The 14,568-nt window shown below is 37.1% G+C and overlaps 2 protein-coding genes across 2 annotated transcripts; one reads left to right on the forward strand and one right to left on the reverse strand.

The window, feature by feature from the left end:
- Positions 1 to 233: 233 nt before the first annotated feature.
- On the forward strand, positions 234 to 7,585 carry LOC129303363 (aminopeptidase M1). The gene is given in 20 exon segments (XM_054942640.1): positions 234 to 525; positions 1,276 to 1,421; positions 1,788 to 1,890; positions 2,135 to 2,321; positions 2,397 to 2,490; positions 3,121 to 3,274; positions 3,374 to 3,478; positions 3,565 to 3,681; positions 3,981 to 4,094; positions 4,670 to 4,852; positions 4,962 to 5,187; positions 5,190 to 5,252; positions 5,327 to 5,448; positions 5,522 to 5,619; positions 5,919 to 6,096; positions 6,177 to 6,291; positions 6,379 to 6,446; positions 6,599 to 6,673; positions 7,078 to 7,155; positions 7,234 to 7,585. Coding segments are annotated over 20 exon segments (2,628 nt in total). The 5' UTR covers positions 234 to 309; the 3' UTR covers positions 7,420 to 7,585.
- A 2,266-nt stretch (positions 7,586 to 9,851) lies between these two features.
- LOC129303364 (protein phosphatase 2C 53-like) lies at positions 9,852 to 13,863 on the reverse strand. The gene is made up of 5 exons (XM_054942641.1): positions 12,177 to 13,863; positions 11,751 to 12,068; positions 11,559 to 11,664; positions 10,233 to 10,801; positions 9,852 to 10,144 (listed from the first exon to the last, which is right to left on the reverse strand). Exons 1-4 carry the CDS (start codon positions 13,011 to 13,013, stop codon positions 10,467 to 10,469), a joined length of 1,596 nt encoding a protein of 531 aa, XP_054798616.1. The 5' UTR covers positions 13,014 to 13,863; the 3' UTR covers positions 9,852 to 10,144; positions 10,233 to 10,466.
- Between the last annotated feature and the right edge of the window lie 705 nt (positions 13,864 to 14,568).

The following is a 14,568-nucleotide window of genomic DNA, read 5'->3' on the forward strand; positions in this document are numbered from 1 at the left end:
TACTGAAAGTGGATTTTGAAATTTTTCATAGTATTAGTTATCTAGTATTTTAAAAAAATAGTTTGTGATTAAAAATTTATAATTTATTTTAAAATATATAATAGTTTAAATTATTAGATGCTATTTAAAAAATAATCTATAATTAAATTTACTATTTCATCTAAAAAACAAAGTTCCCCAATCCTAGACTTGGGGCTGGAAAGCCACCTTAAGACACTGCATATAAATTGGGTACTCGTTTGCCCAGGGCTGTCACCGGAACCCAAGTGAATACCTCGCTGTTTTGTCAGTCACCTACCAGCAGAAAGAATGGATCAGTTCAAGGGTCAGCCTCGTCTTCCCAAATTCGCTGTTCCGAAACGATACGACGTAAGGCTCCAACCTGACCTCGTCGCCTGCTGCTTCTCTGGCTCTGTCGCCATTGACCTCAACATCGTCGCCGCTACCAGTTACATCGTTCTCAATGCCGCTGAGCTCTCCGTCAGTGACGATGCCGCATCCTTCACAAACCGAGATTCCTCTAAGGTATCGAGTCCTTTTTTTCCCTTTTCAAAATCGGAAGAGAGGGGTTGCTTGTGATGGCAGTTATACTATATTTTAGAGCGTACTTCGTGCAAGACTGTTAAAAAAAAAATTGTACAAGACTTTCAGGGGCCAAGTATGGTGCCGGAAGTTTTACAAGTTTGTTTTTCCCCCCTCTGGACTCATAGTTCACACTAGCATTGGTCGATGGGCGAGTGTTGGTCAACCTTTTCTGTTCTATAGCTTGTTAATTTTTTCCCGAGCTCTTCATTCTCCGCTTGGTGGGATAAGCTTTTTCTTGTTATTGTTGTTGAGCTCTTGATAAAGACTCTGTCCTATTGAAACTTCTCTCTCGCATTCGAACTGCCATAAGATGAATAGAGCTAAATTTTACAAAAAAAAAAAATGTTTAGATCCATGGTTTCTGATTCGGTTGCTCTCTCACGAGAATCTGGATGCACGAACGGATATTGCATCTACGGTAAATGTCGCTAATTGCAACTTGTTAGAAGGTTAAGCGCGCCTTCCCCCACTTTGAGCATTTTGTAGTAGACAAATGGACGTAATTGATTTTGCTATGGTAAGACTCGCTTGTTGGTTTATTTTCTCTGATTTTTGAGCTAATGTGGTGTTGATTGATAACTTTGCAGTTCTTGCATCTATATTTTTAGGCTATGAGAGGGTGAGAGGATTTTTAAAACTTTGCAGTTCTATTGGTTGTTGCTGATGTAGAATGAGAGGATGTCTATGCAGGTTTTCAAGCCTTCAAGAGTCGAGCTGTTTGAACAAGACGAGATTCTGGTATTAGAGTTTCCAGACACCCTGCCGATTGGGTTAGGTGTTTTGACTATTCAATTTGAAGGAACCTTGAATGATAGAATGAAAGGATTTTACAGAAGGTAAACATTGTTAGGTATTTTTTTATTGTTTTTGAAGTTTGTACTGGTACCCAAAAGCTCAAATAAAATGATTTGACAACTTGAACTCTGCTGCACTTTGATTACTGATTTTTTCTTTTTTAATCAACTTTGTTGATTTTGCCGAGTTCAAAACTTTCCAAGATCAAAGTCCGTGTCTTTTACAACAAAACCATATAGCACATATGGTACAAGATTTTTATAGTTATTACACTTTTTCAATTTTTAACCTGGAAACTTGATGGATGTCAATTTACAAATGCTTTTTCTGTCGTAAACCAGTATTTTTTTTTTTTATAATCCAGCATATATTGAAAATGGTTTGGGTTTTCTTTTATCCTTTTGTAGCAAATATGAGCATAATGGTGAGAAGAAGAATATGGCTGTTACTCAGTTTGAACCAGCTGATGCCAGAAAATGCTTTCCTTGCTGGGATGAACCTGCTTGCAAGGTCTGTCTGTGTCCCACCTTCTAGAGTAAACACACCTTTTCTAAGCATTTTGATGGGTAGAATTTTGAATTTTGGAACAAAAGTGTAGGGTTTCAAGTAAATAAGCCGTCCTTTGGTTCATTGCTTAGGTGCTAAGGCCATTTTAGGTGGGGCAGGTTTGATGGACTTTTGGTTTTTTATTGTGCTAACAAATGAAGAATAGTTTGATTTTGGGCACACTATTCACAGGAGGTTGACCTTGCAGGCTACTTTCAAGATCACATTGGACGTGCCTTCAGAGCTCACAGCCCTTTCCAACATGCCAGTCATTGAAGAAAAAATAAATGGCAATACTAAAACAGTTTCATATCAAGAATCGCCAATCATGTCTACATATTTGGTTGCAGTTGTTGTTGGTTTGTTTGATTTTGTGGAAGACCATACCTCTGATGGTAATATCATGCGCCCTATGGGACTTGAGGTTGTATTAGTCATTTTCTTCTTACTGCAATTTAACATTCTTACAGGGGTGAAAGTCCGAGTTTACTGTCAAGTTGGTAAGGCAAATCAGGGGAAGTTTGCACTATATGTTGCTGTGAAGACATTGGAACTATTCAAACAGTAAGTTTGAGCTGTTAAAATCTTTTTTTTTTGGGTGAAAATCTAATAAAAACCACCCCTGAAAAGTTGATTTCCCTGCAAGTTTAATATATCACTCAAAACTTTTGGGACTATTTTATTCCTGATCTTAAAATTTTTGTGTCCATAGCCTAAGTACATCAATGAAATTGACTGTGGGGGGTGGGTGGGGAGAAGATACAATAACACCCTCATGACGGGCTTCCACATATTCTTCAATTAATCTATTTTCATGATTTGATCTTACACTGCAGTTCAGTCTAATTTTTATGTTTCCAAAGAAAGTTTGGCATTCTAAAGGTAAGGCAAAGAAAATGATTAATTAACATGAATAAATGTGTGCGTGAGTGCGTGCGTGTTTTAAAGAGGGGGATTTTGTAATCCATTCTTAAATTAACCGTATGATCCTATAATGCATCAGACTTTTTCAGTGTCATATTTTCAATCCATTTTTGCTGTCAATAATCATATCTTAGGTTTATGAAGTCAAGTTAGGTGGATATCTTGGATTACATGTTAAATGTTGTGGTAGTCAGTTTACATTGCTAGGTTTAGATGGCCAGGCTGCATCATTTGTCATTCAATACACCACTAATTATGATAACATGACAGTTATTTTGAAACCCCTTACTCTCTGCCAAAATTGGATATGATTGCAATTCCTGATTTTGCGGCTGGAGCCATGGAGAATTATGGTTTGGTTACATATCGAGAGACTGCTTTACTCTATGATGATCAGAATTCTGCTGCTGCCAATAAGCAGAGGGTAGTTTGCTTATTTTCAAAGTTTCTTTATTCATGGTGTAAAACTAATTTCTGATTGCTAGATGTCAATTGTAAAAAATTTTCTGTGGTTTCTGTTAAGGTTGCTACTGTTGTAGCTCATGAATTGGCTCATCAATGGTTTGGCAATCTTGTTACAATGGAGTGGTGGACACATTTATGGCTGAATGAAGGTTTTGCAACATGGGTAAGATTTATAGCTCATATGTTTTTTTATCATTGCTATCATAGTGTCTCATTCTTATTCTTCTTCTTGATGATTGGTGTACTCAGGTTAGCTATCTAGCAACTGATAGCTTGTTTCCTGAGTGGAAAATATGGTCTCAATTTCTTCATGAAACGACTGAGGGTCTTAAATTAGATGGCCTTGCAGAATCCCACCCAATTGAGGTATTTTAAATGCTTCATTTTATTTTTTTGGGCTTCACATTCTATAGGTAATTTGTTGTTTAATTTTATCCGACCTTGTGGGATATATGAATTAATAGTATAGAGTAATAGAATGTATAATATATGTGTGTGTCTATGTACAAGTGCATAATGTTAGTTTATATGGTATAAAACATTTAGCGTTCAATATTGGAACAACAACGATAACCTATCCTTTTGGTAACCCCTGATTAATGTTTAATTGATTGTTTTGTTTTTTCATTGTAATTTCAACCTAAGTAAATTAATTCTCTTTGCAGGTAGAAATAAATCATGCCCATGAGATTGATGAAATATTTGATGCAATAAGTTATAGGAAAGGTGCATCTGTAATCAGGATGCTACAAAGCTATCTTGGCGCTGAATGCTTTCAGGTCAGTGATTGGAAATTATGCATGTTGAATGCTAAATTTGAAAGAGTTATGAAATAGGAAACTGTGGTAATCCAATCGTATAAGATATTAGTTTATGGTTGGCGTGGACACAGTTAAGCTGCTGTGTTGAGTTTTCTCTCAACTTGATTGACTTGGGTTTTTAAACTTTAAATTGGGTGGGGTAGGCTGAATAGGTTGCAATATCAAGTTTGCGATATATAAGACAGCTTGTTCATTGACTTGCCAATACACTTTTTATGTCATTATTATTTATTGCAAGTAGACAGAGAAAAGAGGAGTCTAAAACTTCAGATAGATACACCCTAACCACAACTTCTTTATTTTAAGTTGAGATTTGTATATTTGATAGATACTACTAGAGTTGAGACCTAACACTATGTAACTTTCATTGAACTCAACAATGAAAGGCACATGTGGACAATGTAGCCTGCTGATGATGTGAAGATCCTTTGATGCACGTGTTTAATATCATATATTAATAAACCATACAAAATGTGATATGTGCATATTGTAATACTGAGATCAAATTATATGTTGCTTGGTCATACAAATAGAGGTCACTGGCTTCGTATATAAAAAGATACGCATGCTCAAATGCTAAGACTGAGGATCTGTGGGCTGCCCTTGAGGAAGGATCTGGTGAACCTGTGAACAAATTAATGGACTCTTGGACAAAGCAGAAGGGGTACCCTGTTGTCTCCGTTAGAGTCAATAATCAGAAATTGGAGTTTGAGCAGGTTCTATTCTATCTTTATTGTTCCACAAGTTCCTTGTTATGACTGTCTTCATAAGAAAATCCCTTCTTCCATGCTTTGTAACTTATAAGCTTTCTGTGTTAATTGGCAGTCACAATTCTTGTCTAGTGGTGCCCAAGGAGAAGGCCATTGGATTGTTCCAACAACATTGTGCCTTGGATCATATGATGTTTGCAAGAATTTCCTTCTGCAAGAAAAAACTGAAACACGTGATGTCAATGAGCTTTTTGGCTCTCAGATTCCTCAAGAAATAGGACCACGTTCTTGGATAAAACTAAATGTGGATCAGACTGGTTTTTACAGGGTGAAATATGATGAGGGCTTGCAGCTAGACTCAGATATGCAGTAGAAAAGCAATTATTATCTGCAACAGACCGATTTGGTAAATTGATTAGTGATTGACACTTTTGATAGTGGTAAAGGAAATGGCCATTAATTCAATTGTTTCTTTGACAGGCATTTTGGATGATTTATATGCACTTTGTATGGCTCGCAAGGAAACATTGACCTCCCTGCTTGCCTTGATGGGAGCCTACAGGGAGGAACTTGATTATATCGTGTTATCTAACCTAATTACTGTAATGTCATTTCTGAATGTTGCTATTTCATTACTTATCATTGTTTTTATTCTAATTCAAGCCTCATTTTCAGGTAAGTTATAAAGTTGAAAGGATTGCTGCCGATGCTGTACCAGAGTTACTAGACTACATTAAGCAATTCTTTATTAACCTTCTCCAGTTCTCTGCTGAGTAAGTTGTTAGATATATGAATCATTACAATTACAATTTGTTCTAAATTTTGTAGCAAATGCCCCATGTTAACATTCCCATGGCTTCAGTAATGTAGATAATGATTGGGAGAACATAAGCAAGTTTACCAGAGTTGTTATGTGCTACGAGCCATGTTATACAATATATTGCTTATGCTAATTATTGTGTTGCTAACTGAATGTAAATTCTGAACACCCTAAAAGTGATCCTTTCACATATACGTCTATTTGTGTAGATTTTCCCCCCTTAAACATCATCCTTTTACTTTATCTCTTCAGGAAGCTTGGCTGGGACCCTAAACCAGGTGAAAGCCATCTAGACGCAATGTTGAGAGGAGAAGTTTTGACAGCCCTTGCTGTTTTTGGACATGATCCGACACTGGATGAAGCAAACAGGCGTTTTCAGGCATTCTTAGAAGACAGAAGTACACAACTTCTTCCACCTGATACAAGAAAGGTTATCTTCAGCCTTAGTTCAATGCTTGAAAATTCCCCCAAATTGCTCCTGCTTATAATTATTGTGAACTATGTTGGCAGGCAACCTATGTGGCGGTGATGCAAAGGGCAAGCAAATCTAACCGTTTTGGTTATGAATCTCTTCTCAATGTTTATCGGGAATCTGACCTAAGCCAGGAAAAAACACGCATTCTAAGTAATGACATACCTTGTAGTCAAGCAGAATTCTTTTATACTTGGATTTTTTAAGGCCAAGATACCTCTTAACTTTGGATTCTTGTAGGCTCATTGGCATCTTCACATGATCCAGACCTAATTCTTGAAGCCCTTAACTTTATGTTGTCTTCCGAGGTATCAAGTTTGTCATATATTGTTTGTGTTGAAGTCAGAACACACATTTACTAGCGTTTGTCTAGAATTATATATAGATTTTTTTTTTTTTTTTTGGTGATAAAATTATATATAGATTTCAGCTTTACATGTTGGTTCTTTTTATGGTCAAGGTACGAAGTCAGGATGCTGTTTTCGGACTTGCTGTTAGTCTGGAAGGACGAGAAGTAACTTGGACATGGTTCAAGGTAAATAACACAACCAGTTGTCATATTAAGTGCAATATACATTGCTGAAGTGAATTCTTGTATAAACTGCAATATTAGCTATTTTAATTTTATTTTCCTGACGTGTTCAAAGATGATCAATGTTGAGTTAGGGACTTAGGGTCAATTCATCTGATGTAGATTGTAATTGCTATTAAAAGTTCTAGTTGCAGGGCCAGATTTCTGAGTTAGGGAACCCATCTTACTTTGTACATCAAAATTCTGCTCCGACAGTGAATGTCTGGATTTAATGCTCCTTTTTTTGTGGCAACTTTAGGCCATCAATGCATGAAATATCACCTTAATTTTGAACAGAAAGCGTGACGTGTATATAGTGGATGTGATGATGTTGTATCACTTCTAACTGTTGCTCTGCTGCCTTGCAGGAGAATTGGGAACATCTCTTTAAGATGTATGGCTCAGGATTTTTGATAACTCGCTTTGTTAGTGCAGCTGTCTCACCGGTATGCCTCTGTACTTCGTACTATTGAGCTTGGTTAGCACTCCATGGATCTCTCTAAAATTGTGTGCTATCCATGCAGTTTGCTTCGTTTGAGAAGGCAAAAGAAGTAGAGGAATTCTTTGCCACCCGTTCGCAGCCTTCAATAGCTAGGACGTTGAAGCAGAGCCTGGAGCGGGTTCATATCAATGCGTCATGGGTTCGGAGTGTTACGAATGAGCAACATCTGACCCTGGCTGTGAAGGAGTTGGCATACAGGAAATACTGACTACCCTATGCTTCCTCTCGTTTTGGCGCATGTTTTTCTAGACTCAAGTTGTGGTGCAATCTGCTTTTGTGACACTATAATATCTCTGCTATATGCCCTAATAATACAACTTGAGCGCCTATCCGCTCATCCGCAATGATAATAATAGGCTTAACCTTATGTTTCAGTACCCTTTTTTTATATTATTTTTTCAACTAATCCGAGTTTTAAATTACTATGACTTTCGTCTGGGCACGAAATATTCCAAAGCAGCTGGCATTGGGACATTGGAGCCATCTGCTGGAAAAAGGCTTGGGGGATGAAATATGAAATGGACTAGAGAGTATGAGCACGTTTGGATAAAACCCAAACTGATTTGGGATAAGCTGGATAAAACCAAACAATAAAACAATAATTAAAAAAAAATTGGGATTTTCATGCTACTGAGGCATTTTCAAAGCTGTTTGCTTGTCTCGCTCTCCTTCACCAAAGAAGACAGCTGTGGGCCTGGGGACGGAGATGCTTTCAGCTCTCAACTTGTTTCATACGGTCTTCCATCCCTTGATTTATCAAGACCCAATTTTTGGAAAACAAGGTAGGCGAGGACCATATTTTGTGTGGGATGTGAAAAAGTTTTTTTTTTTTTTTTCATTCTTACCCTTATTTAATTGCCATAAGAACGGGTGCATTTTTAAATATCAAGATTGAGATAGATACTTTAGATGAGGCTTGCATCAATGGGAGGAAGAAGCACTTTTTCAGTCTCTCTGTCTTAAATTATAAAGCACTTTTAACAATTTACATATTAATAAAGTTTATTAAACACACTTTACAATCTTAATTTTTTAAAATAAAAATGTAAACTTTTAAAAATATTCTTTATTTAATATTCTATTAATAAAAGGATATTAAAGAGAGAGAGTTTATGAGAAGGATAATATTAAAAAAATATTATTAATAAAATCTTATTTTTATTAAAATATTTTATATTTTGAGATGTTAAATATTCTTTAAAAGTGTCCTATAATTTGAGATGAAGGAGTACATAATAAAAATCCAAACATTGAAGCTATCAAAATTTTCATTCATTAAAGCAAATCAATACCCAAAGATTAACAATCACGAGTGCTTGATCAACTAGCAAGAGTTGTTCCTTCTTAATTAGAGGTTCCAAATTTTAGTCTTGGGACTAAGATTGAGGTTGGAACTGAAAATGAGAATAAGTTTTAAAATCATATTTGTATGTCATATGATTAAAAAAAATGAAACTGGGATTAACAAAAAAGAAATTGCAAAAAAGACACAGAACCCTCATCTCCTCCCACTATTATGTTGAACCCAAACTCATCCCTCATCCCATCTTCATCATGCTTTCTTTGTCACGGGAAAGCTCAAGGAGGGGGAAAAAAAATAGAAATTCATGCAGCTGCTAAACCATGCGGATTTGATATGTGTGCTTTCTTTGGTAGGCTCACTTTAACACTATCCCTAGCTCCGGCCACTACTTCAACTGTGTGATTTGAGATCTGAGACACGAGGAAGAAGGGCTTGCCAATCCTAAAGCTATGAGATTTGAGACATGATTTGAGATCCAAGACACAAGGGGGAAATCAAGCCTTGCGATTTTAAATTTGGGACATGAGGCCTTGCAATTGATGATCTAAGACACGAGAACGGTAACTGAATATGGTTGCCATAGGTGAAAGATGGCGTCGTCGGCACAACGTCACCATCAAGGGTGGAAGACAGTGTTGATAACAAAGTTGGAGACAACTTTGACAAGACAGGAGCATGGAGCAAGGAGCAATTTGGTCCAAAGATTTTTTGTCTTGGGATTGATTTTTCAATACTAAGAGAGAGATGATTCTAGGTATTCACCCTAAATGGGATTGAACTTGACATCAAATTTTTCATTCCAACCTACCAGACTAAAAAACTTGATATTACCTAATCTCAATCCTGCTATCACTCTTTTAATCCTTTGTACCAAACAGAACCTAAATAACCAGAGATGCCTATCTTTATAGTGCTTTTCATGCTTCAATCCATATTAGCACTCAGGCGAAAAATAAAAATAAAAATAAAAAAAAAAAGGATTTACAAGGTTTCAGGTGGCCTTCAGCATTCAATACTTCTTTCATATATAATAAAGCAAATATGATTCCCATCCCCGTTTCACGATGCTTTGAGATTTAACAATCAAATATACATACATAAAAGCAACACAATTCTTGATACAAAATGTTTTAAAACATACCGTTTCGTACAAACATTGTATGCTTAAAAGTAGAACCACATAACAATTCTTAAGCACGCAGAGGCCATTGCCCAGCGAAGAGAGGAAAGAAGAATCAACCTTGTTCTGTTTAACTTAAAACTGTTTCAGCAAGTTTGTTAAATTTGGTTTATCATGATAATGCAACAACACTTCAATATATCTATGGCTTATCATGTAAGATAATCTGCTTCCATGGCAAATTGATAATTTTCTAGAATGTAACAGTAGTATCCAGATTACACAAAGCCAGTTTCCTGTTTACAATCACATACTTCAGTGGAAACCACGATCTGTACAGATGATACCATTACTAGCGCAAAAGAAAAAGGGAGCTGAGGTTCTCCTTAGGCACCTTTGTTTTCATTGTCCCCCACCAATTGCTGCAGGACAACCACTGCATCACCATTGCCAGCGACATCAATTCATTACCAACATCATCTTCTGGAGTCTGGACTCAGCTCCCACTTACTACAAAAAAGCAACAGTAGATCACAGCCTTAAAACCGCCATGTGAATTAGCTGATGTTTATGTATTAAAACACAATGAAGGAAATACCTCAGCCAGTGTACTCCGCGGCACAATAATGAGTACAATTTGATGACAGATGTCAAACACATAGATCTCAGTGTATAAGGAGACTCCTAACCAGTCGAGAGTTTTAGAGGAAGATGGATGTATTATGGTACAGAGTGTTAGATGCCCAAATGAAAAATTGATGGGCAGATTATAGTAAATTTTCTATTGTACAATCACAGCAACCTAGAACGCTTGAAGAAGCCATTAATACCATTATGTCTTGCTTTTAAATTTTCTGTGAGCTTTCAAATCCACCACGATCACAGTAGTATTATCTTTGCTTCCTTTCTGAAGAGCACGGTTTGAAAGGTATTCAGCAGCTGCTTGTGCAGCAGGGTCAATTCCCTCTCCCCTTTCTTGGGGTAATGGAACGCCATTTTTCTTGTGCCAGAGAAGTATTCGTCTCTGTGCTAGGTCACATGCCTCTTCATTGGTCATGACGTCCCAAAGACCATCACTGGCCAGAATGAGGCATTCATCATCTTTTGCCCGTGGAATAAAAGTAACCTCTGGCTCTGGGATAATCCACGGCTTCAAGTATCTATCACCTGAAATTAGCATCAACGATATGTCGGATTTGGTCAGCTGAACAAAAAACTACGTAATTGCAGCAGGAGATTCAATTGCAAGTGCAAGCAAGTTGGCTGCCTTAGCGGGAGTACAATTACAATTAAATGTTCACAAGAACGTCAAATTCTGTTGAATTTCCCCCCAAAAAAAAAAAACTTCGAATTAGATGTAAAGAATTCAGCTCTGCCCAGAGCTTTGGTCCTGCACAGACTCCCGGGAGGAAAAGAATGAGATAAATATGCCAATTTCCTGAGGCCCCCAAAACAATATTAAAGACAAGTAACAGAACCAAAGTTTTCAACATATCAGAGCTTTTATTTAATAAAAAATAAAAAACACAGTAACAACGGCAGACAATTAAAAGCTGTATATCTTTTGCCCAGGACTAAAGAATGAGCGTTTTAAACTGTGGAAGCCCAGGCTTAACTCAAAATAGAGCACCACAAAAAGAGTGAGGATATGGACATTGTGAATAGATGATTAATAATCAATAAATCTTTATTTGATGAGAATATCTTTTATTTAAGAGATCAGAATCCTTTCTAAAAGATTATGCAACTGGTGGTTGCAGTCCGATTATATTTGTATCCGATGACAAATGAAACTAGTACCGTGAGAAAATTTAAGTTATAGAACCCTATTGTCCACTTGCCAAAAGGACTTCCAAGAAACTCAAACTAGCGCGTTAGGTAAACGCAAAATGAATCGAAAAATTTATAACTAAGAAGAGCGTACCAATAGACCTTGACATGGCAAGAACACCAAATACACGGTGACCATTCCATTGGATCACCTTGCCCCCAGTTGCCTCAATTCTCGCGTATTCATCATCCCGATTTGGCTAACAAATACAAGTAAAAATCAGATAACAACTTCAAATCAGTTAAAATTCAAGGGGAGACGCAAGACGAACAAGAAGTAACTTACTTTATGATCCACCGACAATGCCATGGGTTCTTTGCCTCGACACAAAACTGCTCTTGAATCTCCACAATTTGCAACTATGATATGAGATGAACAAATGATAGCAACAACGGCAGTGGAACCAACTGTCTCTGGGGCAATAACCCCAAAATTTGTGTTCCCTCCAACTTCAGCGTCAACCTTTAGAAAGCAATTGGCGAAAGCTTTCTCCCACTGATTTTGACAATCGGGCTTGATACTTCCACTAATTAGACCATCCTTCACAAATTCTATTTCCTCAGCCAAAGCCAAATGAATGCGGTCGCGACAATAATTTGCTACCTGAACGATAAAAGAAAGCCCGATGCAGAAAACACTAAAGTGAATTGATGGACAAACAAAAATTACAACTTTTTTCATAAGAAAGGACAAAAAAGGAAAGTAAATTGCCTGAGAGCCACCATGACCATCATAGACTCCACAAAAATGAATCGTCTGCTGACTCCAACACTTGTTCATTCCATCAAGCACCCGATCCCCAATCAGCATTTGAATAGGAATCTTCAAAAATCGAGGTATAGTTGCAACTGCATCTTCCATCTCAGGTCTTCTTCCACACATAGATACATATCCCCATAGCGGAGCATAATCCAATTCAAAAACACTGCGAGCAACGGCTCCGCTCACCTTCTTTTCAGGAGGCAGCTCAAGAACAACTGCAGAAGGCTGAGGGCCAGATCCAATTCCAGTCTCTTCATCAATGCTCACTGCCATAGCAAGGTGCTCACTCACAATCTCTGCCTCAACGTCTTCTCCCAAATCAGCAGCCCCGGGTGTCGTATTAAAGCCGACCAACTCCTGTCCCAATAAGCAACTGTTCTTACTGGCCACTGAAATTGAACAAGGGCAGTCAAGAATCTGATCGACTGCCAATGATAAGAAACCATCTTCCACCTGAATTTCTGGTGTTAATAATTGGGCTCCAGCAACCAGGGTGGTTTTATTTTGGGATATCATGTCTGATAGAGGAGACTCTCTTCCTGTATCCTGTTTAGGTGGTGTGACTGCTGTGATACTAATTTCATCTCCCCGATTGCCACCATTAAGATCCTCATCAGAATCCGCAACGGTATCGGTGGAAACCTTACTTATAGAATTAACTAACGACTCCGCATCTGTCATCAGCTTAAGTCTGGACACGTCCGCGTGGGTAGCTGTGGTCGAGCTTTCACAGATTGAATTACCTATTCTTAATGGCACTGCAACTGCGGATGGCATCTTCTCCATCAAAATTCCAATTGAGATAGTGCATAAGGTTATGTTCCCACCCTTCTGACGCAGCACAAGCTGTCATATTTCAACCAAGTTATCGTCTGCTTTTCTGAATGAAAATGCGCATGGAATGAGAACGGTGGATTTTAAAAGACCATTTTCCATGCCTAAGAAACCCGAGAAGACCAAAAGTGGAAGAAATTTCGGGCGATGCGACGTCTGGATTAGCTAAGAGCTGCGAAAGTGAAATGGGGCTGGTCAGATCTGGTCAACAACAATGGATCCAAACTTCCTATAGAGGAAGGTACAGCTATAAATAGCTAAGGCTAGAACTTTTCAAGCACTTTTGATTTTTTTTTTTTTTGCTTCTATCCACCCCCATCAACAGTAGGGAGAGAAGGAAAGAGCCTGGCAAGAGATAGGAGATTGAAGTTAAGATGATAAAACCAAATTAACCACCACCCTTATAAGACCAGAGAGAGAGAGGAGGAAAAAGAAGTCATGAGAAAGAAGGCCAGGAAAGGTAAAGTCGCAAGAATCACAGGGAAACCCTAAAAAGATGGCGCCCTTTCATTTTTACACACCACTAGAGCACCCCGGGTCTGAGGCAACGCATCTCAGCCTCTATTCTGGAGTTTGCCCTACTGAATGGGAGAAGGTAAAAGAAGGAAGCAAAAAGAAGTTCAATCCCGAAATTTTGTCAACCGTAAGGACGGGTCCTTGCTTCCTCTCCTGCCCCTTAATTCGCAGTCACCACCTTCACGTTCCCACCTCACAGTCTGAAAGCTATGCAGAGGAGAAAAAGCATATGCGTGATCGAGAACTCGAGACATGAGCTTTGCTTGCCCGCAAATAATTAAAACCTCAGCTAATCGTAATAGACATGTTATGTTCATTCCTCCCAGGAAAGACCGGGAAAAAGTCCACTACATTTTATTTCTTTTTCCTAAATTATGTTTTAATTATAAAATTATAAAATTAAAAATCTGAATTTTAGAAGCATGACGGAATTCAGTTTTATAGAAAATTATTTTTTATTAGATTTTGAAGCTTGAAGCAATACATCATCATGTTTTGGGTGTTAGAGTTCATTAAATGTGATTGAGAAACTTAACAGAAAAAATGACAATTATTAGGTCCTAAAGTTTTATACTTGAAATTTTAATTTAATGCAAAAAAAAAATACAACTCTTTTTATTTTAAAAATATAAAATATTTTCAAACAAAATCAATTTTAAAAATAAAACTCATTAATATAATTTATAAATTTATTTTTTAAAATAAAAATATAAACTTTTAAAAATATTTTTTATTTAATATTTTATTTATGAAAAAATATTAAAAATATTATTAATATAATTTTATTTTTATTAAAATATTTTATACTTTGAGTGGTGGTATCTTCTAAAATGTTTCATAATTTAATTTCAAACGAAACAGTATATTGAAAAGAGGGAGGTAAGGGGACCTGCAAGGCATTACACGTGTCAAATATCAAGAGTGTGTTTGAGACTAATCACGATGCCCAACTTTGCTGACTTCCCTCATTAATGTTTTCTTTAATTGTAAT

Source organism: Prosopis cineraria, unplaced genomic scaffold (genome assembly GCF_029017545.1).
Source record: "Prosopis cineraria cultivar Desert tree isolate PC_DT_omini unplaced genomic scaffold, ASM2901754v1 PC2, whole genome shotgun sequence".
NCBI classification, from domain to species: domain Eukaryota; kingdom Viridiplantae; phylum Streptophyta; class Magnoliopsida; order Fabales; family Fabaceae; genus Prosopis; species Prosopis cineraria.